Raw genomic sequence first — 24,174 nt, forward strand, 5'->3', positions numbered from 1 at the left:
GGCATCCCCTCACAAGCGAACACTTCCTCCCGCTGAGGCCCGCGGCCCCGAACTCCCTGTGCCTGAGAAGCCCCAGTGCCTCCCAAGCAAGCCCCCTTCTCCTCAACAGAGGGCTCTGCACAAAGCCAGCACCCAGTGGGAATGAGCGAAGCTTGCGGCCGGCCGAAGGAGGGACCACACTGTCCTGATGCTGCCAGACGGCATTCCCGAAAGTGAGAAGACCCACTCCTGTTCTGCTTGAAAAACACACACACACGCACGCACGCACGCACACACACACACACACGCATGCACGCATGCACGCACACACACACACACGCATGCACGCACGTGTCCTTTAGCCATATCGGTGGGGTTTTTTTTCTTTTTTTTGGGGGGGGGGGTTGGTAGACAGTTGCCATTGCTGTTTTGCCCGTTTGACTTAGAAAACCAACCAGAAAGCACTCTTCTTCTGGTCTCCCAGCTCCTTCTCTCCAGCCCCTCTGCTTGGCCTTCATCTTTGCTGCAGCTCTACCCTCCTCCGAAACCTCCTAGAGACACGGGTGAGGAGGGGCCATCTCCAAGACCCTGCTCCATGCTCTAGTCCCACGGGCCACCCAGCAATGCTAGGTGGGTGCGAACCCTGCCACTGTAGCCGGCAACTCCGTCCACCTGCATGACCCTGCCCTCCTCTCTGTCCTGGTCCGCCAGCTCCCAAAGCACAGGAGCCAGGTGCAGGAAATGGGCCCTCAGCCAGGTGTCACAACAGAGCCCTCCGACTTTCTGCGAGACCCTCGGATGGTGGAAAGAGTCTGACAGTTCAGCATTCCTTAGGGGTCTCAGCGTTCAGCACCCTGGTCCACTGTACCCACGACACATTCGGGTTTACCAGGTTTTTAGGGGGGACGGAGGGAGAGTGAGCAGCCAAGAGAGCGAGAAGGTGAGTCCTGAATGCAGGAGGAGCCCACACTGCTGCTCCTGCCGGAGAGAGGAGGGAGGAGAGAGGTGAGGCGCGGGAGGGGGCGGGGGCGCTGGGCCGGCCCGGGTGGGGGCCGCTGGGGCGGCCCGGGCTGGCCGGGCACGGTGCGCGCGCGCTCGAGCGGAGCTGAGACGCCCTGCACGTCTGGGCAGCAGGACAGAAGCCAGGGCGCGCCCGCAGCCTCCCAGGGCCTTGCTCGCTCGCCCCGCAGCCATGGCAGAGAACTGTGACAAAGTCCCCATCGCGCTGGTGGGGCCCGACGACGTGGAGTTGTGCAGCCCCCCGGTGAGTGCGCTCCGGGGTCCCCAGTCCGGCTGCCGGCTTAGTCCGCACGCAGGGCCCGGGCTTCGCGAGGGTCCGAGTCCACTGGCAGGGATTTGTGTCCCCGAATGTGGGAGGGGTGAGCAAACTGGGGCGCGCGAACGCGTCTGGGGTGACGCAGGGGCCACGGGATTCCCAGATGGGTGTTAAGAAGAGGGTAATAAGGGAGTGGGGGGGGGGGCGGGGGGGTCGTCCTGTGGCCGGCGGGAGCTGCAGATCCAGGGGGTGACAGCTCTGCCCCTCGCAAAGTTTGCTTATCGTTGATGGGACATCCAAACCTGAGTCCCGGGGAACGCGGGAGGGGGCGCGCGGCGAGCTGCTCATCCCCCCCCCCACACACACACACCCCAGTCCCGCGGGCGCCGCGCGGGGACCCGAGCGCGCGGGGCGCAGACGTGACCCCCTCTCCGCTCCCCCCGCCCGCAGGCGTACGCCGCGGTGACCGTGAAGCCCTCCAGCCCCGCGCGGCTGCTCAAGGCCGGAGCCGTGATCCTCATTTCGGGCGCCGTGCTGCTGCTCTTCGGGACCATCGCGGCCTTCTACTTCTGGAAGGGGAGCGACAGTCACGTAGGTCCGGGGAGGCGGCGCGGGGCCGGGAGGTGCGCGGGGCCGGGAGGTGCGCCGGGCCGCCCCGTGCCCGCGCGCCCCCCGCTAGGGGGAGCCAGAGCGTGGGCTTCCAGCGGCCGCTTTCCCCGCGCGGGCCGGGCGTCCTCTGCCCGCTGCCACCCGTCCCGCTGCCACCCGTCCCGCTCCCGTCCGTCCCGCTCCCATCCGTCCCGCTCCCGTCCGTCCCGCTCCCGTCCGTCCCGCTCCCGTCCGTCCCGCTCCCGTCCGTCCCGCTCCCATCCGTCCCGCTCCCATCCGTCCCGCTCCCATCCCATCCGTCCCGCTGCCACCCGTCCCGCTCCCATCCGTCCAGCTCCCGTCCGTCCAGCTCCCATCCCACCCGTCCCGCTCCCACCCGTCCAGCTCCCGTCCGTCCAGCTCCCGTCCGTCCAGCTCCCATCCCACCCGTCCAGCTCCCACCCGTCCCGCTCCCACCCGTCCAGCTCCCGTCCGTCCCGCTCCCATCCGTCCCGCTCCCATCCGTCCAGCTCCCGTCCGTCCAGCTCCCACCCGTCCAGCTCCGTTGCTCGCGGCTTTCGGCCCGCACACAGCTTCGAAGAAAAGCAAGTCAGGGTTCGAAGGGAGAATGTTAAGACGTAGAGGAGCGGGCGGTTGGAGGAAGGCACTGCTAGGCAGATCTCAGCCTGGTGCTTGCACGAAGCAGTCGTGTGACCGTGGGTAAAGCGCCGCACCTCTCTGGCCTCAGTTTACCCACCTTCGGGGAAGCGATTAAACTCAACGATCTCTAGGGCCTCTCCCGGCTGAGAAAGGCTGAGAATTTAAGAACCTGGGACAAAGATAGTGGCAGATTATCCAGATCCAGTGTTGGGGACACATTGCAGGAGTTTTTGTTCGTTTGCTTACTCTTCGCATGTGACCTAGTCGTTAATGCTCTTTTCTCTCTTGCTCTAAAGCGGGGGGGGGGGGGGGGGGGTGGAACTTCCTTAAAGGTGCCAAACCTCGTTTAAAAATCCCTTCTGGCCTAGTCGCATGTGATGTAATGGTGACTGTTTCACTAACTGCTGTCCTACTTTCTTTTACGCAACTCTTTATTTTAAAGCTCCATGGGCGCTCAAGGACTATAAAAAGTGCTTCTAACTTGACCGGGCAGAATTCCAGCGCATTCTCTAAATACTCTGCATTTCGTGCGCTATGGAAAAGGGGGCATTTTATCTTGATGACCATTGCCAGGCCCGGCACAAGCTTACGTGGACTAATGGAAAATGACCCCATCTCCGGGGCACACACAAAGGGCCGTTTCTTAATTGCTACCCTCAAAAGAATCTGCGGCCGCTGCTTTCCCCCTCTCCCCCGCCATGAAATGCAAAGCATGAGCGAATTCCAGCACTTAGAGAAAATGGTGCTGAAAGCAATTCGACCATTTTACACATCACGTCTTCCGCAGTCACTGCCTAATTTGTATTTTTAACTTAAATGCCTAATGTAGATAAGCATGCCATTTCGCGCTGAGTCTGTTTTAGAAACTGTATCAAATTTACAAGCATCGATTTGTAAGATCAGAATTGCACAGTATTTTGTGTATATTTGAAAAGTGCCTTAATGTGTTTGTATTTTAAATATGGATGCCAGGCCCGACGCTCACATTTGAAAGGAGCAAATCTGAACATGGCAACGATTTTAATATCTACATCTCCATGAGTAGCAGGATTTAGATTGTCATCCCTTGGGAAATTGTGAGGTATTCGAATGTAAATGCTATCTTTTAGATGACAAAACCTCAATGCTATAGGTCATTTGGGGATAAAAATTGCTTTGTGTTTTTGGGGGGGGAGGGTTGGTAAAGGTTTTAGTCATGATATATATTAAAATGAATGTCTTTTGGCATTTAATTATTCAAGGCAAACACAGCTAACTGACAAGCTTCGAAAAAGAGAGATTCAAATATCATACTAGATAAGCTGGGCTCCCTTTTTTCATATCTTATACTTGTCCCACAAGATGATTGGTTCCCTGATTCAAGAAAGCAGTATTAAATTTTAAGAATACAGAGGAATAGTGAATCACATTTTAGTGCCGACAATCAAAGTTATTGCTATTTCTTATACAAGCAGGAGAATGAAGAACACTATGGTAGTGATTTTTTTTTTCGCTCCCATAATATTCGATGCTGATCCATATAGTGTTGGAAAAACAAATCATAAAATATTAAATAGAGTACCATGTATGTACAGCACACGCACAGGTCTGCTTTCCCTGAATATAAATCTAAGTAGCCCAAACAAAACAATAAAAAAAGGTAAGTCTCTGTCAAATGGAAAACGCCCCCAGCCAAATGGATTACCCACTCGCTGGGGATTACTCGTGCCTCCGCCGCTCTGCATGGGCTCAAACAGGAGAAGCAGCAGTAATTCACCTTCTCTCCCTTTCATAAGGGTAAATCCCCTTAGGACAGGTTTACTCCAAGTCAGCTGGAAGACTACGAAGCATCATCGGAGTGCTAATAATTGGGGACAAGTGACCAGGCTCAAATATTGAGGCCATGTTTCAGCCACATTATTGTAGGTGGGACAAGGCATTGAAATATGGAAAATCCCTGCCTATGTGAGCTGACTGACAAGCCTGTCCTGAGATCATCGTTTGGGGCCTTTATTCTCAGACCGGTTTTTCTAGACATTGTCCCAAACCTTACGTAATTAATCTTACAGACCCAGGCTTTATTAGAAACTCATTAGCAAACATCCTTGGCTGTAAAAGGCACCACATTGAGCTGAATTTTGGCAAATAACAAACCATCGTACTTAGAAAGAGGCAGCCTTAGGCTCCAGCGGCTCCATGGGTTCAAAGCAGATAATGTGATTACCGCTCCATCAGCCCAGCCTCCTTCTGAGCTTGGAGCCCTGCACTTTAGAAATAATTTCAGACTATTTACCACCTCCATTCCCCATCGCTTCAGGAGGGCACAGAGCCCTTGCTGCTGCCCCATGCAGGCTGCGCACTGCTTACAAAAAAAAAAAAAAAAAAATGGGCCGAAGCCTCTGTTATAAAGGATGCGAGGACCCCTGTACCTCATTAGGGAGCTTTTGCTGGGAGGAAGGGGGAGACAGGTGGCAGCGGAGGAGAGTGAGATGAGGGCCACAAGCCACTCTTCTAGTGTCACAGTCTTGTCTCCTTTAGACCTGCTGAGAATGTGGAAACCGTCCATTTTTTAAAGGTTGCTTTGCTTTACTAGTAGAAGCTTCTGTGCAACAGCCAAACACACAGCCTCCTGTCACCCGAGTGAAGGACGCTCACGCCAGCAGGGACTCACAAGAGCATTGTCTGCCATGCTCCTTCTGACAGTCATGGCCAACCCACGTTGGCTTCTGAGAAGGCATCGGGGCGGGGGGTGGGGGGGAGGGTGGAATCTGCCTTCTAAACCTGCCCTGCCTCGGCCAGAGAAAACGGGTGTCCCAGAGCAGGCTGCTCCTACGGACCAACCGGGGTTGCAAAGTGACACCACACTGGTGGCCTCTGCTCCAGCTCCACGAGATCAGAACCCCTCACAGGGGTTCTCATGCTCGGGCAAGCTTGGGAGACAGGAATTGCAGTTCATCAGAAGGAGGGAGAGAGGGGACTGAGACTCGGTCGAGCCGAACCGGCACGCAGGTGTCTTTTGTTCTGCTGAATGACCTGTGGCCCGAGAAGGTGCTGGCTAGCAATGCCATTTCTGCATCTCTGCTGAAAAAATAAACCCATGCCCTGCGAGTCTGGTAGTAACGAGTTTTCTACAACTAAGGACCCGATAACAACAGACATTTTTTTCCAGTGTTTGTCCATGTGGCAGACTTGAATCGAATCTGAGATATTTGAGGTTCTGGCCAACTGACATGACACGAAGTAGAAAATGTCTTTCATCAGTTTCCCTCCCTTCGCCTTTAAAGAAGTTACGTGTTATGTAACATGTAAGAGATACAGTGTATATAAGATCTATAAATGCCTCTAAGTCAGAAAAAAGAAAGAGAAGAAAGGAAAAGAAACCCAGCTACTACCCCACGACTCAGAGAAAGTTCTAGCAGAGCAGCAGCACTTGACCAGGAGCAGCGTGTAAACTATTTTTTTTTTTGAACTAGTGTATGAACAAGATGTCTAAACTAAGAGAGCCCTTTGGATCACGTAATTTAGCGGTAAACTTTTTTTTTTTTTAAATTTAATGGCAAGATTTTTCTTAAGACTTAACTCGAACATACAACATGTGAAACAGAGGCCGAGCCTCTCTGCTCGGACTGTGGGTGGACGTGGGAGACTCACAGCCACACCTGCTGTGCCAGCTTCACCTCTGTGGCGCTAAGGACGTAGCAGAAAAGCCACCTCTGAGGCCCAACTCCTTCACTTGACACTCGAGGCGTCTCCCAAGACCCCGGGATAAGTGGTGTGGCCACCTGACTTGTGAATCCTGGACCAGCGCCCAAGCGCAATGCCAGGCCTCCCTCCCTTCTCCCCCAGCACATCTTGTTACAAAACGTCCTGCGACCCCATATGCCTGTCCCATGGAGTCATTAAAGTGAGTAACTCCCATGCGGAGCTGAAGCAGCTGTGCGCATTGACCTTGCTCTCTGCAAATGCTGCTCCGTATCGGGCAAATCTCAGTCCTGTCTGCAGCCCGTACTGTACACCACACTCCATGCCAAGTCGTAACCGAAAGATTTAAAAAAACAACTTTCCAGTTGAGGTGCAGCCCTGTTCAGTTAATAGCCTAGTTAACCCTCTGCCTCCTCGATTTCCATTTATGCATCAATAGGTCTCGACTCTGGCTGCAGAGACTTGTCCTTTAAAAAAAAAAAGAAGAAGAAGAAGATCTGTGCCCAAGCCCTATTATCGTAGGTTCTAATTGGACTGGTCCAAGGGGAAAGCTGGGCATGGAAGCTGGAGATTCTACTCAGATGCTGCTGTACACAGCCACAGCTATTGGAAATAGTTTCAGAGACTATCAAAGATATGGCTTTGAAGGGTTTTTTTTTTTTTTTTTTTAAGAAATTAAGTGGTTGGTGCATATACAAATGTATCGTGCTTAAGGGTGATTCGGTATATTGCTGACAGATATGAAAGCTGCCTCACGGGCTGCAGGTCTGAAGATAATCCCTGGATCGCTCTCAGATGAAGCCTTCACCGCCCTTGTGTTTCCTTTCAGGTTTACAATGTTCATTACACCATGAGTATCAATGGGAAATTGCAAGACGGGTCAATGGAAATAGATGCCGGGAACAACTTGGAGACCTTTAAAATGGGGAGTGGAGCTGAAGAAGCAGTTGAAGTTAACGACTTCCAGAATGTAAGTATATTTTCTGCATTCGCAGCGTTTCACCAGGCAAGCCTGGGAGGCCGGCGATTCGGGGAGAGGCGGCATCTTTCACACACGCCCACATGCAAGGTGTTCTTGGCACACACGGTGCCGCTAATCCATAAACATCAGGTAGCAGATTGTCTCTGCAAAAGGACCACTCGTTATGTTTTTATATTTTCAAAATAAATAAAAAATTTTAAAAAAATAAAAATTTTTTTTAAAAAGCACCCTGGCCTTGAAAAAAACAGGTTTTTAGAATTATATAAAGTTTTGGCAGAAAGACATTGAAAGAGCTATTTCTTTCCAAGTAGCTTTCTCTAACACAGTTTGAATAAAATGTTCAAACTAACCCTGAGAGTTGCAAGGTCTTTTTTGGAACTTATAGAAAGGAGGGAAATTTTGATGATCTAATAATCTCATCAACAGGTAGGACCTATTTACATACTTTTCTCAATTTTTCGGTTTCCCATTCAATCTCGAAAAATCAGTGTGGAGAAATTCGCCTATTTTTTGTATGTTTTCTGACTGTGGCCTATTACAGATAACACATTCTGGTCTCCTTTGAAAAGGGCAAACATGTTTATTTTCAAAAATTCAGTTTACGGGCAATTTGAGACAGAAAGCTAGCATCCACGCTCCAGCGTACATCTGCAAACCCAAGCATCGCTCCGGGCCTGCTTTCCCGCGGCCAACATAAATATCTTCCTCACTTTCATGCTCTAAACTGAGGACGAGGCCTCACAATTTGTGCTCTCCTTTGAAATCGGCGGCTGGCGTAGGTGAGATTTCATAATGAAACAAAAGGCTCTGGACAATAACATCTCTTCTGATAGTTTATTGGCCTACGAATATCTGTCTCATCGACCTGTCTTCCTCTGATGGATGAGAAAAACCAGAGGTGCTTTTTGTTTGGATGAAAGAAACTCCCCTCATTGAGACTGAAACACGCTTCACAAGTCCTTTCGACGACTGAACAGATGCGTGCATGGCAGCCGTGGGGAGGCGGGATGCGGTTTGATGATGGGGAGGGGTGGGCTCTGCCCTGGGGACGGGCTCTGCGGCCCCCGTGTGCCCGGCTGCATCTCGCTGAGTCCTAGGTTTGCAAACGGTTCTGGTCAACGCACAAGGATAATTTCTCTGGACTTATTAAGGGCTTTCGCCGCAAGACGCAGGACAAGGTAAAAGCATTTTTCTTTGTCCTGCTCAATGCGAAATTATAAAATGGGACTCCCCCCCCCCACATACACACACACACGTCATTCAACCCAGAAGAGATGTGAATGCCTCTAATGTGCCCCAGTGCCAAGGCATGCAATGCTGGCTACAGAGATGAATAAGGAAAACTCCATCTCTCTCAAGATGTGCATGTATCAGGAATAGACTTTTAAAATATTTTAATCCCACACCTATATATCTGTTTTATAATCCTTTGGCTCTAATAATGGTATTGATTGTGCTTTGTTCTCCTAGGCCAACAGGGCCACAAATATTTTATGAACTGATCAATTCTCTTTGATAGCTTCCACATTTCTCTAAGTCAGAACTGGCGAGTAGAACATTTTTTTTTTTCTTTTGATGGATAGAAGCTGTATGGGTTTAAGCAAGCTTGGACTCTTGAAAACACATGAATCAGCCACTACGGTGCTTGCATAATTACTTTCTCCTAGATTTTACACCATCAGTCAAATTCAAGAGGCATTCACTGGGACCTACTGTGCGCACGGGACGGTGGTAGGCATGGGGGATGCAGACGTCCACGTGGACGTAGCTCAGGTCAGCCCGGGCACCGTGCTACAACGGAGCTGTGGCCAGAGTGCAGCGGAGCGCAGAGGGAGGCAGCTGCTGCCGATTCGAGGCTGGGAGCAGGTTTGACAGCAGGGGTGACCGTGGGCTCAGGTCTGAAGGAATCACTAGGATTTCAGCAGGCAGAGAATAAGGGCAGGGATTCCCGGGACCAGGGAAGCACGTTGAATAAAAATTCCCAGGCCTGCCCTGGAGTCCTAAGGAGCCCAACGTGGCCAATGGCGAGGAAGGGGTTGAGGATGAGGGTGCAGATTAGAAAAGGCTCTGAACTGTCAGCCAGCTGTCTCCCTTGCTCTCTCGGGGCCCCACTGAGATTTCAGCACAGCCGATGGTAAGCGGAACGTCCTGAGAGGGGGGGTAGCACTGAACAAAGTGTTCCAGGCCCTACAGTGTTAAAGAAGGTGAGGCAGGGCTTATTCAAGGGGGGCTCTTCAGTGGGGTTTCATAGTAGAGGGGAGACATTGGGCCCAACTCTGAATGCCATGAGGAAAAACAGGGATTTATAGCAAAAGGGCCAGGCTGGAGGTGTTGGTGGACGGAACATCACTAAGAGAGAGAGGGTGGTTCTTTGCTGACCTAATGGGGTTTGTGCTGAATGCAGACCGAGGTGGCCAGTCAGATCAGGGCTGACCCAGCAGGAGTCTTGCTAACATTGGAGGAAGGGCGCCAAGACAGAGCCCAGGGTTAGGGCCTGGTCGAAAAGGGGACTCAGAGGAGCCTGACTAGGCTTAGGTCAAGAAGGCTTCGTCAGCACCCCGAGGAATGCACACTGGGTGTGTTCATAGTGCACAGGCTACATTCTCGAAAGCGATGCCTGCAAAAGCATCAAGCCAGTTCTCTCAGACCCGATGCTGTGTGTAACGAAAATCCTGGCTAGAAATTAAGACAGAATAAACTGATGGGTACGTAGGAGTGTTCACTACACAATTCTTTGAACTTTGTGTATATTTGAAAGTTCTTACTTAAAAAGCTAGAGGGGGAAAACAGAAGAGCAAAACCTATCTGGTAGGTAGGTAGGTTATTGATTTCAAAAATCGATATGGACCCCAACAATAATATAAAGGAGAAATCAAGTGAAAGTCATATTTTTGCTCCCATAGTTGAATGACTGTCAGTGCCACAGCCGGACTTGCAGACGGACCCACGAGTGTGTTGGCAAATCAAACACCAGGTGGTTTTTTGGTGAACAAAAATACCATTTTCTCTCCATTTGCACAGTAACGTCATTCCTAGGAGATCCATTGCACATTAACACTATGCCCAAAGCTGCTTTGTGTTTATGTGTCAAGCGGCGTTGGGTTCAGGGCACAGATACCCCCAGTCACGTTTTTTCACCCAGGACCCAGAGTGGTTGGGTCAAGACCTCCCCAGGCTGGCGGGACCCGGCATCCCCACCCCCCGTCTGCCCACTGAAGGCCAGGGAGCCCCCAATCTTTGTGACAGCCAAAAACTCCCTCAAAGATGTCTGTAGTGCCCCCTGGGGGGTAGGACCCCTTGCTGTCCTTGGGAACTTGGGGTTGAAGCCACAGAAACAGCTGAGATCCCCTAGAAGAAAAAAAATGTGTGGCTAAAATGAGATCACCTAACTCTTGATAAAAGAATGTTGGGGTATCCGACTCGTCACTCATTATCTCTGTTAGCACATTTCTTCATTATCACCAGCTTCTAAGGCCTTGTTTGTTTGCCGGAAAGAAAGGTTTGCTTGGCTTTCTCGTGCGTTTTCACTGCCTCTGTTTAATCTCGTGATAGATCTGGCTGCTCGGTATGGATCTGTAGCTGGACGTGGTGGTGGACACTGGTGAACGGGCTCCCACAGGCCCCATCCCGGGGGCGTTTCGGTTCTGTGGGCAGCACGCAGGCCGTCAGAAACTAGCTCAGTACCGGGTCCGCGGTCCAGGCTGTGAGCCCTTCAACGGCATCGGCCCTCCCCTTTGAGGCTGTGCTGACGGTCACGTGGTGTTTTCTCCCTTGCAACTCACGCTCAGTGGACAGGAGGGTTCGAAGTTACGAGAGAACATGTCACAAGCCGCACAGAGGCGCAGTGATCTCCTTCCCCTGCGTTCTATTTTTCACACCGTGAGCTCCGGATTTGCATGCAGAGTAAGAGCAGCAGACCTTCGGGAGACAGCACAGTGGAGAGCGGCGGTTCTCAAAGTGTGTTCCTTAGGCCACCAGCAGCGGCGTGACTTCCGGGTTGTTAGAAATGCAAAGTTCAGCCCCCACTCCAGACCTACAGAATTTAAAGCTCTGGGAGTGGGGCCTACGACACCCTGTTTCATTGAACAAGTCCTCCTGGAGAACTGGACACAAGGGAAAGTTTTTGAGTCTCTGGTACAGAGGAAACTGGGGTCTAAAAGCTGTGTGTGTCTTAGTCCATTCAAGCCTGTGACAAATTAGCATAGACCGGCTAGTGTATAAGCCACAGAAGTTTATCTCTCTTTGGTCCCGAAACTGGAAAGTTTGGGTGTCTAGTGAAGGCTGGCTTTCTGGTTCACGGACGGCCGTCTTCTCACTGTGGCCCACATGGTGGATGGGGCGAGGGGGTCTCTGGGGTCCCTTCTGTAAGGCACTAATCCTGTTCATGAGGGCTCTACTCTGATGGCTACTCACTTCCCAAAGGCCCCACCTTCAGACCATCATCACATTAGGAGTTAGGTCTCAACACGGGAATTCTGGGGGAGGAAAACATTGTGTGTAGCAGGCTATTTTAGTCATTCCAAGACTTCATTACCCTGATCAAGGTCCTCTCTCCCCAAACCGGTGGTCCTCAACCTGGGCTGCACATTATAAACACATGGGGAGCTTTTAAGCCGGTGTCCAGGTACCACCCGAGGCAAATCGAATGGGAATCTCTGGCAGGGGCCCAGGAATGTGTGTTTTTTAAATTCTCTTCAGGCGGCATTGGTGCAGTGAGTCCAGAACCTCTGCAGTGAGCCTTGAGCTCCCCCTCTGTCAAGGGGGGACAATGCCTCCACCTCTCTCTGGGCGACAGGTGAGGCTGGGCAAAACAAGCGAAACGTGTCACCTATGTGCCCGGGGCCGGTTACCTCACAAGGCAGGTCACGAGGAGATGCAGGAAGCATGAGCCTTTCCTTCCCTGTCCCTGAGCCTGTCCCCCAGCGTTTTCAGGGCTCCAGGCTCTGAGATTACACAGGGCGTAATTTTCCATGCATATCCTCAGGCGTGACAACTTCATTCTGCTTTTAAGACGGCTGCATCCTGAGCCAGGAGCTCTGGACCCCTAGATGCTCTTCTTCCCCCAGTCCTCGGCACTGATGCCGGCACAGGTGCCGTGTCCTCCCGACACTTGTGCCAACACCACAGAAGTTCGACACCTTGAGTTGTTCAGATTTGCGTTGTGTCTGCATTATTATGGCATGAGATCTGTAGACCTTTAATAGTGTTTGAGCCACTCGCTGGCGATGAAGTTACCCAGCGGGGTGAAAGCAAACACTCTGGGGACAGAATGTACTGTCGTGCCTGATGTGCCCACGGGGTCGACTAGTGCCGAGCCATCAGCCAAGACTGGAGCCCTACGGCTGAGGTTTCCCGTGAGGCCGGTCCCCAGGCAGATGAGGAAGAAACACTGTTTATATCTCACAGGAGACAAAAACAAAGCATCCAAGTCCTTGGGCAAGGTCTAGGAGTGAGATTCAGCCCCTGGTGTTGTCAAAAGTTTGACTATTTCCCCTAGGCTTGGTAACTTAGGAAAAATTAATTAATTGGGCCAACATCTTTTGAGAACCTCTGTGGGACCACGAAAAGAAAAGGATTCAGATAGCGATCTCAAGAAGCTTATCATCGAGATGACAGTCACAAGGAGCTACCACAGGGACTGAGAACTAAGCGCCAAAGGAGGAATGAAGACATTGGAGAAGAGGGGCGCGTAGGAAGTTGGAGGACGAGGGGTCCCCTGAACCTGGATGGTCAGAGAGAGCTAGCTGCACAAGGGAGACAGCCTTTCATCTGAGCTTGAGGGGTAGATGCGCTGTGAGCATCCTTTGTCCTAGCTCAGATGCCATCCCCGGTAGAGGCCTCCCTGACCACACTGCCCAAAGTGCCAACCCCTGTCATTCCTATCACACACACAGTGCTTAACACCACCTGATGTTATCTCTATTTTTTATTTTTGGTAAATAAGACTAAAAGTTCAGCTGCATGAGGGTGCAGAATCCATTGGGTTTTTTTTTTTTTTAACCCTATATCCGGCACCTGGAACAGTGCCTGGCTCGCAGGAGACACTCGGTATAGTGAATAAATGAGCAGATGGGTGTGTGAACATTTACTTCATTTCCTAGGGCATCACAGGAATCCGCTTTGCTGGAGGACAGAAGTGCTACATCAAAGCGCAGGCGAAGGCTCGCATTCCTGAGGTGGGCACCATGACCAAACAGAGCATCGCCTCCGAACTGGTGAGTACCAGCAGGTGCCAGACAGCGAGCGAGAGGGTTGCACAGACGCTCAAAGGCACCACCCGTTCTGTTACTAGTTACGGGATAGGTTCCCAACCAGAACTGAGTTCTATCTCTTCTCTGCCAAAGGAATTTAAACCATTTTGGTCCTACTGGTTAGTTCCAAGTAATCTTTCTTACATGATGTAGCATATTTAAAGGTCTTGGGAAACCATATTTTAAAGCACTTAGGAAGTTCTGGTAAAGATGACAGCCTAGGTAAAAGCGGGGCTCACCTCCTCCCAAGACTGCATTAAAATTACAACCAAATTATAAAACAATCGACTTGCAGACCCACCTGACATCTAGCTGATCATAACGCATTCATCTGAGACTATAAAGAAAAAGCCACATCAAGATCGGTAAGAGGCGCAGAGACACGAGGCGGGCTGGCCCCGCACCTGCGCGTGGCAGCTGAGCTCCGGGAGTGAGAACATGGCTGCGGAGGCCCCCTTGGAGGAGCAATGAGACCTGGTCCCATACAGGGCTCCCCAGCCCTAGGTTCCAGTCCTGGAAAGAGGGGTTCCCACAAGATCCGGCTGTAAAAATCAGGGGGGATTCTGATTGTCCAGGTGAGACGGAAGGAACCAGAAAACCAACATGTCCCCTTAAAGGGCCCGCGCACAGACTCACTCATTTGCAGACACACACGCGGGGCTCTGGCGAAGGGTCAACAGCTCGGGAGGCGCAAGAGACACTTGAGGAAAGACTGAGCTCTGCGGCGCTGAGGCGAGGGCTGGAGGGACAGCGGCCGTGGTTCCTTCGCTGGGCCACACCGTCCGCGAGGGGCGCCATCTTGTCCCTGTTGAGCCCGCCCCCTAGCTGCACAAGCTGAACTCTCATTGGCCACTGGGATGGCCCGCCCCTCCCTGCGTCTCCCTGGGACCCCGCCCCGCCCAACGCACAGATTCCCGCGGCTGGCCCCTTGCCAGGCAGCCAGCCCCACCCTGCGCCTCCCCAGGGCCCTGCGTTCATGGGCAGGAAGCAGCCCTCTGGGCCATTTGTATGTGGCCCACACATTACAGCGGGAAATTTTGGTGGTGGGCCACTGGTGCCAGCCTGAATTGTAGTGTCTCTTGAATGAATCGCTTGGGTCTGCAAGCCCAAGGCGGATGGCGGCTGGCCTTGCTGTGAAGTGTTATTTTTGCGGGAGCCGGCAGGCTCAGCTCTGGCAGCAATACTCAGGTGACTCCCTGGGTCCCGGACCCACCGAACTCACACACCACCCAAAGGCTCTTCCAGCTGCAGAGTCTTACAGGCAGCTGGTGGGCAGCTCCGGGCCTTGAGGTGCACTGGTCCTTTAACTAAGCTGCCCCAGAGCCAGTACTGGGAGTAACTGACCTCTGCTCACAGTGTGGTCTCTCCCACTTGCCTCCAGATCAAGCACAGGCAGCAGCCATCCGCAGATCACTTTGTAGCTGCTACCAGGTAGCCCTGGACAATCAAAGGCAGTGGTTGGCCTTGGTCTACACTGGAGCCCTTCGCAAGTAGCCCCAGAATCAACACACCCAGAGGCTGGCGTCAGAACACCACAACACATCAACTGACCAGCCCCATAAGCGGCACACCCAAATAGTGGTCTCAACAGGTACGCAAGCCTGTTGGGGTACATCCCACTCTGAGCATCAGCCCCCACGCAGCTCATACCCTATGGGCACAGCCAATCCCCATTGCCAGTCACCCACGAGTCAGTCCCATCTACTGATGTGCTAACGAGCAATCAAGGCTTAGCTACAACAGGAGAACACACACAACCCACACAAGGAACATGCCCAGTGCCCCCAGCACAGGTGATCACTGGGCCACGCAGGACCCCTACTACGTAAGGCCAAGTGGCCAAGGCTGGAAGATGTCAAAAACCTTCCTACATAGAAACAGACACGGAGAGGCAACTAAAATGAAAAAACAAATAAACATACCACAAATGAAATAAGAGAAAACCCCAGAAAAAATACTGAATGATATGGAAGCAAGCAACCTACCAGAGACAGAGTTCAAAACAGTGGTTATAAGGATGCTCAATGAACTTAGAGGGAGAATAGATGAACTCAGTGAGAAGTTCAACAAAGAGACAGTAAGCAGAAAAAAGGATAGAAACCACAGAGAAAGAACCAGTCAGAAATGAAGAATACAATAGAAAGAATCAACAGTAGATTACATGAAGCAGAGGATTGAATCAGCAAGCCAGGAAGACGAAGTAGTAGAAAACAACCAATCAAAACAGCAAAAACAAAAAAGAATCAAAAATAATGGGGAAAGTTTAAAAGACCTCTGGAACAACATCGAATGTACCAACATCTGCATTATAGGGGTAACAGAAGGAGAAGAGAGTGAGCAGGGGGTTGAGAACATATTTGAAGAGATAATGACTGAAAACTTCCCTAACTTGTCAAAGGAAATAGATATACAAGTCCAGAAATCTCAGGGAGTTTCAAACAGGAGGAACCCAAACAGACCCACACCAAGAAACATCATTATAAATTGACAAAGGTGAAAGACAAAGAGAATGTAAAAAGCAGCAAGAGAAAGGCAGCTAGTTACTTACAAGGGTACTGCCAGAAGACTGTCAGCTGATTTCTCAACAGGAACTTTGCAGGCCAGAAGGGAGTGGCATGAAATATCCAAAGCGATGAAAAACAAGGACCTATAACCAAGACTACTCTACTCAGCAAAACTATCAATTAAAATTAAAGGTAAGATAAAGAGCTTCCCAGACAGGAAAAAGCTGAAGAAATTCATCTCCAACAAGCTAAAACATAAGAAATATTAAGGGGACTTCTATAAAAAGAAGGTGGAAAAACCCCAATAAATATGACTAATAAGATGACACTAACTATGTACCTATCAATAATCACTTTAAATGTAAGTGAATTAAATGCTCCAATCAAAAGGGTAGCTGAATGGATAAGAAAACAAGACCCACACATAAGCCACCTACAACATCAAATGACACACACAGACTGAAAGTAAAGGGATGGAAAAAGGTATTTCATGCAAATGGATATGAAAAAAAAAAAGCTGAGGTAGCAATACTTCTATCAGACAAAGTAGACTTTAAAACAAAGGCTATAATAAGAGACAAAGAAGGGCATTACATAACGATAAAGGAATCGATCCAAGAGGACATAACCCTAGTAAACATACACGCATCCCACATAGGAGCAGCTACATATATAAAACAAATATTGATTGGCATAAAAGGAGAGATAGGCAGTAACACAGTCATAGCAGGGGACTTTAACACCCCTTGGCACCAACGGACAGATCTTCCAGACAGAAAATCAACAAGCCTGAAATGACACCCTAGAGCAATCAGATATAATTGATATTTTCCGAGCATTTCACCCTGAAGCACCAGAATATACATTTTTCTTAAGTGCACCTGGAACATTTTCCAGGATAGACCACATTAGGCCACAAAACAAGTCTTGATAAATTTAAGAAGACTGAAATCATGTAAAGTGTCTTCTCCAACCGCAGTGGTATGAAACTATAAATCAAATACAAGAAAAACACCTGGAAAACACGCAAACACTTGGAGGCTAAACAACATGCTACCAAACAATGAATGGGTTAACAGTGAGATCAAAGAAGAAATCAAAAGATATCTGAGACAAATGAAAATGAAAACACAACGATTCAAAATCTATGGGACACAGTGACAACAGTTCTAAGGAAACTCACAGCAATACAGGCCCCTTTCAAGAAACAAGAAAAATCTCAAATAAACAATCTAACCTTACATTTAAAAGAGCTAGAAAAAGAATAGCAAACAAAACTCACTCGAAGCGAGTAGAAGGACATAATAAAGATCAGAATGGAAGTAAATGAAGTAGAGTCTAGAAATACAATACAAAAGATTGAGGAAACCAAGAGCCGATTGTTTGAAAAGATAAGCAAAATTGATAAACCTTTAATCAGACTCATCAAGAAAAAAAGGGAGAAGATACAAATAAATAATATCAGAAATGAAAGTAGAGAAGTAACTACGGACTCCACAGAAACATAAAGGATTATTAAAAAATAATATGAGCAATTATACGCCCATGAATTGGACAATCTGGAAGAAATGGATACATTCCTGGAAACCTACAATCTCCCAAGACCAAGTCAAGAAGAAACAGAAAATCTGAACTGACCAATTACCACCAAAAAAATCTAATCAATAATCAAAAAACTTAAAAAAACAAAAAACAACAACAACAAAAAACAAGTTTTGGACTGAATGGCTTCATGGTGAATTTTATTAAACATTCAAAAAAGAATTAACACCTGCTCTTCTCAATTTTTTTTTACCAAACATTCAAAGAAGAATTAACACCTGTTCTTCCCGAACTATTCCAAAAAATTCAAGAGGAGGGAAGGCACCCTAAATCTTTTTACGAGGCCACCATTACCCAGATTCCAAAACCAACAAAGACAGTTCAAAAAAAAGAAAACTATAGCTCATATCCCTGAATATCCCTGATGAACACCGAATTCAGCAATACATTAAAAAGATCATGCACCATGATCAAGTTGGATTTATTCCTGGGATGTAAGTTTGGTTTACTATCCACAAATCAATTAATATGATACACCACATTAACAAATTGACTAATAAAAATTATATGATCATATAATAGATGAAGAAAGAACATTTGACAAAATCCAGCATTGTTTTTGATAAAAACTCTCAGCAAAATGGGAGTAGAGAGAACATACCTCAACATAATAAAGGCCATATATGACAAACCTACAGCTAACACCATATTCAGTGGGGAAAGGCTAAAAGCATTTTCCTTAAGATCAGAAACAAGACAAGAATGCCCACTTTCACCACTTTTATTCAGTTCTAGCTACAGCAATCAGACAAGAAAGAGAAATAAAAGGGATCCAAATTGGAAAGGAAGAAGTGAAACTGTCATTATTTGCAGATGACATGATTCTATATAGAGAGAACCTTAAAGATTCCACCAAAAAAAAAAAAAAAACTGTTAGAAGCGATAAGTGAATTCATTAAAATAGCAGGATACAAAATTAACATTCAGAAGTCAGTTGCATTTTTATACACCAATGATGAACTATCAGAGAGAGAAAGTAAGAAAACAATCCTATTTACAATTGCATCAAAAACAATAATAAAATAATAAAATACAAATAAATTTAACTAAGGGAGATTAAAGACCTATTCTCAGAAAATTAGAAGTCATTAAAATAGAAATCAAAGAAAATACAATTAAATAGAAGCATATACTATGCTCATGGGTAGGAAGAATCAACACCATTAAAATGGTCATACTACCTAAAACAATCTGTAGGTTTAATGCAATCCCTATCAAAATACCAATGGTATTTTTCACAGAACTGGAATAATCCAAGAATTTATATGGAACCATAAAAGATCCTGAATAGTCGCAGTAATCTTGAGAAAGAAGAACGAAATCAGAAGTATCACACTACCTGATATCAAACTGTACGACAAGGCTACAGTCACCAAAACAACATGGTGCTGTCATAAAAACAGATACATAGATCAAGAAAATAGAGAGCCCAGAAATAAATCCATGCCTACATGGTCGTTTAATCTATGACAAAGGAGGCGAGAATATACAATGGGGTAAAGACAGTCTCTTCAACAAATGGCGTTGAGAAAACTGGACAGCTACATGCAGAAAAATGTAACTGGACCACCTTCTTACACCATATATAAGAAAAAACTCAAAATGGATTAAAGACTTAAATATAAGACCGAAACCATAAAACTTCTAGAAGAAGACAGCCAGTAAACTTTCTGATATTGCTATTAGTAATTTTTTTCTAATATGTCTCTTAGGACAAGAGAAACGAAAGGGAAATATAAACAAATGGGACTACATCAAACTAAAAAGCTGCTCGAGAGCAGAGGAAACAAAACAAAAAGACAGCCTACCGAATGGGAGAAGATAATACATCTGACAAAGGGTTGATACCCGAAGTTTATACAGAACTCATACAACTCGACAACAACAAAAACACAAACAATCCAATTTAAAAATGGACGGAAGACCTGAACAGCTGTTCCTCCAAAGAGGAAATGCAGATGGCCAGTAGACATATGAAAAGATGCTCAAGGCCACTAATCATTAGAGAAATGTAAATTAAAACCACAATGAGATCTCACTGGCACCTGTCAGAATGGCCATCATCAATAAATCAGAAAACAAGTGTTGGTGAGGACACGGAGAAAAGGGTCCCTGGTGCACTGTTGGTGGGATCGCACACTGGTGCAGCTGCTGTGGAAAACAGTACGGAGGTTCCTCAAAAAATTAAAACTAGAACTACCTTTTGACCCAGCAATCACTCTTCGGGGTATGTATTCAAAGAAAACCAAAACACTCGTTCGTTAAGATCTACGCAGTCCTATGTTCACAGCAGCACTATTCACCATAGCCAAATTATGGAAGCAACTTAAGTGCCCATCAGTAAACAATTAGATAGAGAAGTTATGGTTCATCTATACAATGGAATATTAGTCATAAAAAAACAAACAAACATGAAATCTTAGCATTTGCAACAACATGGATGGACCTAGAGGGTATTATGCTGAGTGAAATGTCAGGCAGAGATAGATAAATACCTTGTGACTTCACTCACATGAGGAATCTAAGGAACAAAAGAAATGAACAGACTAAACAAAAACGGACTCGCAGATACAGAGAACAAACTGATGGTTGCCAGAGGGGAGGGGCGTTTGGGGGCTGGATGAAAAGGGTGAAGGGATGGGGAAGTACACGTTAGTGTGTCACCAACAGTCAGGAGGACGCAGAGCACAGCATAGGGACTATAGTCCCTCGTGCTGTAATGGCTGTGCATCGTGCCCGATGAGTGTTGGAGTGATCGGGGAATCGCTTCGTAAATTTCATACATGTCTAACCATTGTACTGCATACCTGAAACTAATATAATCTTTTAACTTAAAATGTTTTTTAATAAAAAAAAATAAAGTGTTTAAAGGCACATGGTCTCACATGATTTGCCCGATGATGAGGAACTATCTGATCAGTGATTCAGACCACAGGAAGAATGTCGTCTGATAGAATCTTCATCAGAGGGGCCTCAGGAGCCTTCTAGCCTTGGTCCCACACAGAGTGGGAGTTTCCACCTGAAAATCCCTGGCGGCTGGTCACCCAGCCTCTGCTGGACGGCAGTGACGGGGCAACGCCGTCCCTGTGTGTCTGGCGACTTCACGGGAGGTAGTTCTGATCGTCGTGCTGAGCTGAGCTCAGAGGGCTCCCCCTACGATTTCTTTCCAGTTGTTCGCGTTCAGCCCAATGAAGCTAGTCAACATATATAGGATTCCTTTTCTATGTGTCAAACCTGTGAGGTTTTTTAAAACATAATCTTTCCATTTATTATTAATAACTTGCCTTTGAGCTTGATTTGATAAACATTTATTTTAAGGATTGCATGGAGAGTTCTAAAGACACATTTATTTGAGACTTCAGGGCTACGAAGTACTCGCATTCATTACTGTCTTCCATTTGAGTCGTGGCAGGGTCTAGTGGAAAGAAAATTAACTTGGGAGTCAGAAAAATGCAGGTTCAAATCCCAGCTCTGACGCTGGCTGTGGATGCGGCTTCACTCCGTGGGCCTCAGTTTTGACATCTACAAACTAGGGGTGTGCACACTGTCCCCACGGCCATAGAACCTACTAGGTAATGAATAGATGGCTACCACTACAGTCGGTAATTTTATTATGATCATCTCTGGTCCTCCCAGTCTCCCTGAGCGGGAGGTGAAGCCAGCATCTGCTCCCTGAAGGCCAAAGAGGAAAAAGAAGGGTAAGCAAAGGTGCCTGGAAACTGCCTGATTGTTTGCTCTCCCAGGAGTGGCAAAGGGAGGCATCTCAAAACACAAAGCAAAACAAAAGCTAGAAACAAACGCCGGAGTGTTAATCTCGCTAGCATGTCCTTAATCTTCTCCCAGCTCCCAGTGTCCCCAGCCGTTCATCCCGTGAGACCTGAGACATTTCCAAACCTTCGTCACTCTGGCTGTTCTCTGCCCTGGCTCGGGTCCGTTCCTCAGGGGCCACGCCACCCTCTGGGGGCGCATGAACTCACTGGTCCAGAGCGTCACAGTGAGACTCAGACCTTGGTCCTGACCCTTGGACTTCTATTACTGCAGCTTTTTTTTTTTTTTTTTAAGTCATGTCACTCAGTTTCTGTTATGAAGACTTTGGTGAACTATAATCCTTGACATTGTCCCCATGAGGGGACATAGGACCCGTTCTCCTCTCCTGCCTTCCAAAAGAACCAATTCCCCAACCACAGCTGACTGAGAGCTAATCATATGTTTACAATACAATATTTGGGGGTTTTTTTAAATAATTTTTTTCTGGTTTTTAAAAACAGTAATTTGTCATTGTCGAAAATTTGGGAAATAAGTAAAAGAATAAGAAGAGAATCACTTATGATTGCATAATCCACAATAGCTAATGTTAATCGTTTGGTGTATTTTCTTCACATGTAAGTATGTGTGATATTCTTTTTATAACTGAAGTTATACTGTTAAACATCCTTATTATTTTCACTTAACTTTAGTTCTTCTAAAGTGTAGACGGGAATGGAAGTCTTATACGTCATCATACGATAATAACTTTTAAAGTCTTTTGTTCTTAAATACCTGAGTGTCTTCACTTATTCACCAATTCAAATAATAGTAATGTTTTTAATGCAGAATTAATTCACCATGATGAAGAGTATTGTATCTAAATCTTTGTTGGCATCTGATTCTTTTCTTAGGCCATAGAAGTGAATTACTTTTCTTGTGTGTTAGTTGTTTATATTGTGCACAGTGGGTCCTCTGATGGACAAAACCAAACTCAGACAATATGTTTGTGTGAATTAGGAATGTGTCAGCAGCAGGAAACTACTAGAGTCACGTAAACAAATAAGGATTTGTTTGTCTCCATAGCGAGCAATGTGAAGGCAGGTGGCTTGAGGCACTGGCTCAGTGGCCGGCATCTCTGGGCGTTTTTGGCCTTTCCTTCCAGCCCCAAACATCAACCATGCGTTCAAGTAAGGAAGTCAGGAAGAGAGCGAGAATGTCAACCACGACGTCCCTTTAATTATGAAAAGGAGACGGCTTCTCAGCCACCCAATGCCCTTCAACACGGATCGCATTGTCTAGAACCGACTGGTCACATGGGCGCCCATCGGGGCGGCACAGAGTCTACGAAAGCAGATGTCTGTCTTGGCATCGGGCACATTGCTGTCTCAAACAAAAGCAGGGTTGTTCTGCAAGGGGAGGGAGGGAGAGAGGAGATGGGGTGGGCGGCCAAAAGTGCGAGCCACAAGTTTACTTAACGTTCTTAGCTTCTGGGATGCTTTATCCCTACCATCCAGCTCTCCCCACACCTTCAGATGGTGATGGGGCAGATTTATGCACTGCTTGCTCTTATAAATTTTTCATCAGTTTTGTATAATTTTAAAAAACTACTCTACCTAAAGAGCATTCATTTCCTGGATGGAGCCATTTAATTTAAGGTAAATAACTGGATTACCTGAGTGCTAGCTTCCTCCAATAACTCCGAGTTGTTTTAATGCAGCCATAAGCCTGGGGGAGAAACAGCATAAATGAAGTGCCGCTTTTAGCTAAAAATAAAGAGAAAACATTTTAATTTCTCCAACCTATTGCAAACTAATAAATACATGAAAGGAACAACCTGGCAAAATAAATTTGTCTCCCGGGTTATCGCATCGTTCTCAGCATCTCACCGTGGAAGAAAATCCAAGGTTTAGCTTTGAAATCTCAGGGGTGTGCTTAATGCGAAGGGCATCTGAGCTATGTGTTGTCATAGCCGGGAAATGCAGAAATGGTTTATGTTAAATAATACTTTGAACTGAAGACATTAAAGAACCAATCGCTTGCTTTTTCCATTGTTGTTCAGTACAAAACCCCAAAGGATTTTCACTTCAGATGGAGGGCTCCTCTTCCCTTTGTAGGATTCCAAGACCGCTCGATTGCTTTTCCTCAAAAAAACACCTTTGATCAAAAACATCAGATTAACCTAAATCTCAAAATTGGCATCAACTAATTTTCACTTCCACTCGGGACGGTGGTCTTCACACATTGCAGCTATCCAAAGGCAGGACCACGTGAGGACGGGGCGCTAAATATTGCGAAGACGGCTACAGAGAGAAGAGACTAGAACCGTAACACCGTGGGGGGTGGGGATGGGCAGCATTCACGCACAGAGTGTTCTAAGTTACTGTAAGGCGAAGTCGCCTCTTACCCACGTGTGACTCTTAATACGCAGCGCGTCCCCCACTGTCCTTCTTGCTCAGGGCTTTTCGTTTTGACTTACAGGAAGGCAAGATCATGCCAGTTAAATACGAAGAAAACTCTCTCATCTGGGTGGCCGCAGACCAGCCCGTGAAGGACAACAGCTTCCTGAGTTCCAAAGTCACAGAACTCTGTGGCGACCTTCCTATTTTCTGGCTGAAGCCAACATATCCGAAAGGTAACGAACGTTTTTACGTTCTCTTGACGCTGCCTGGAGTTTCTGCCCGTGCCTGGGAGGTTCCTGCGAGGCCCTCCGCGGGCCCGAGGGGTAACGGGAAGACACATCGGGACGTAACCGGCCTGTGAGATGCAGGGAAGGGAAGTGACGGCCTTGAGTGGGGTCAGCGGGCGCAGTGTTTACTTAGGACACCCCCACCGCTCTCCTCCCTGCCCCTGAATCTCGGTTGTTTGCACTTTCCAATTTTACGTTTTAGTTTTCATTCCTAAGGT

The 24,174-nt window shown here is 47.6% G+C and overlaps 1 protein-coding gene across 2 annotated transcripts in view; it reads left to right on the top strand.

The window, feature by feature from the left end:
• Nucleotides 1-1,110: 1,110 nt before the first annotated feature.
• The window catches only part of CNMD (chondromodulin), a 28,510-nt gene continuing 5,446 nt past the window's right edge, over nt 1,111-24,174 (top strand). For both annotated transcript variants that reach the window (XM_016158170.2, XM_016158171.2), the window contains exons 1-5: nt 1,111-1,243; nt 1,706-1,846; nt 7,014-7,154; nt 13,268-13,381; nt 23,749-23,902. In XM_016158170.2, the coding sequence (XP_016013656.2) occupies nt 1,172-1,243; nt 1,706-1,846; nt 7,014-7,154; nt 13,268-13,381; nt 23,749-23,902 (622 nt within the window). In that variant the 5' untranslated portion in view covers nt 1,111-1,171. The remainder of the gene's footprint in view (nt 1,244-1,705; nt 1,847-7,013; nt 7,155-13,267; nt 13,382-23,748; nt 23,903-24,174) is intronic.

The sequence above is a fragment of the Rousettus aegyptiacus genome, unplaced genomic scaffold (genome assembly GCF_014176215.1).
Source record: "Rousettus aegyptiacus isolate mRouAeg1 unplaced genomic scaffold, mRouAeg1.p scaffold_m13_p_11, whole genome shotgun sequence".
NCBI classification, from domain to species: domain Eukaryota; kingdom Metazoa; phylum Chordata; class Mammalia; order Chiroptera; family Pteropodidae; genus Rousettus; species Rousettus aegyptiacus.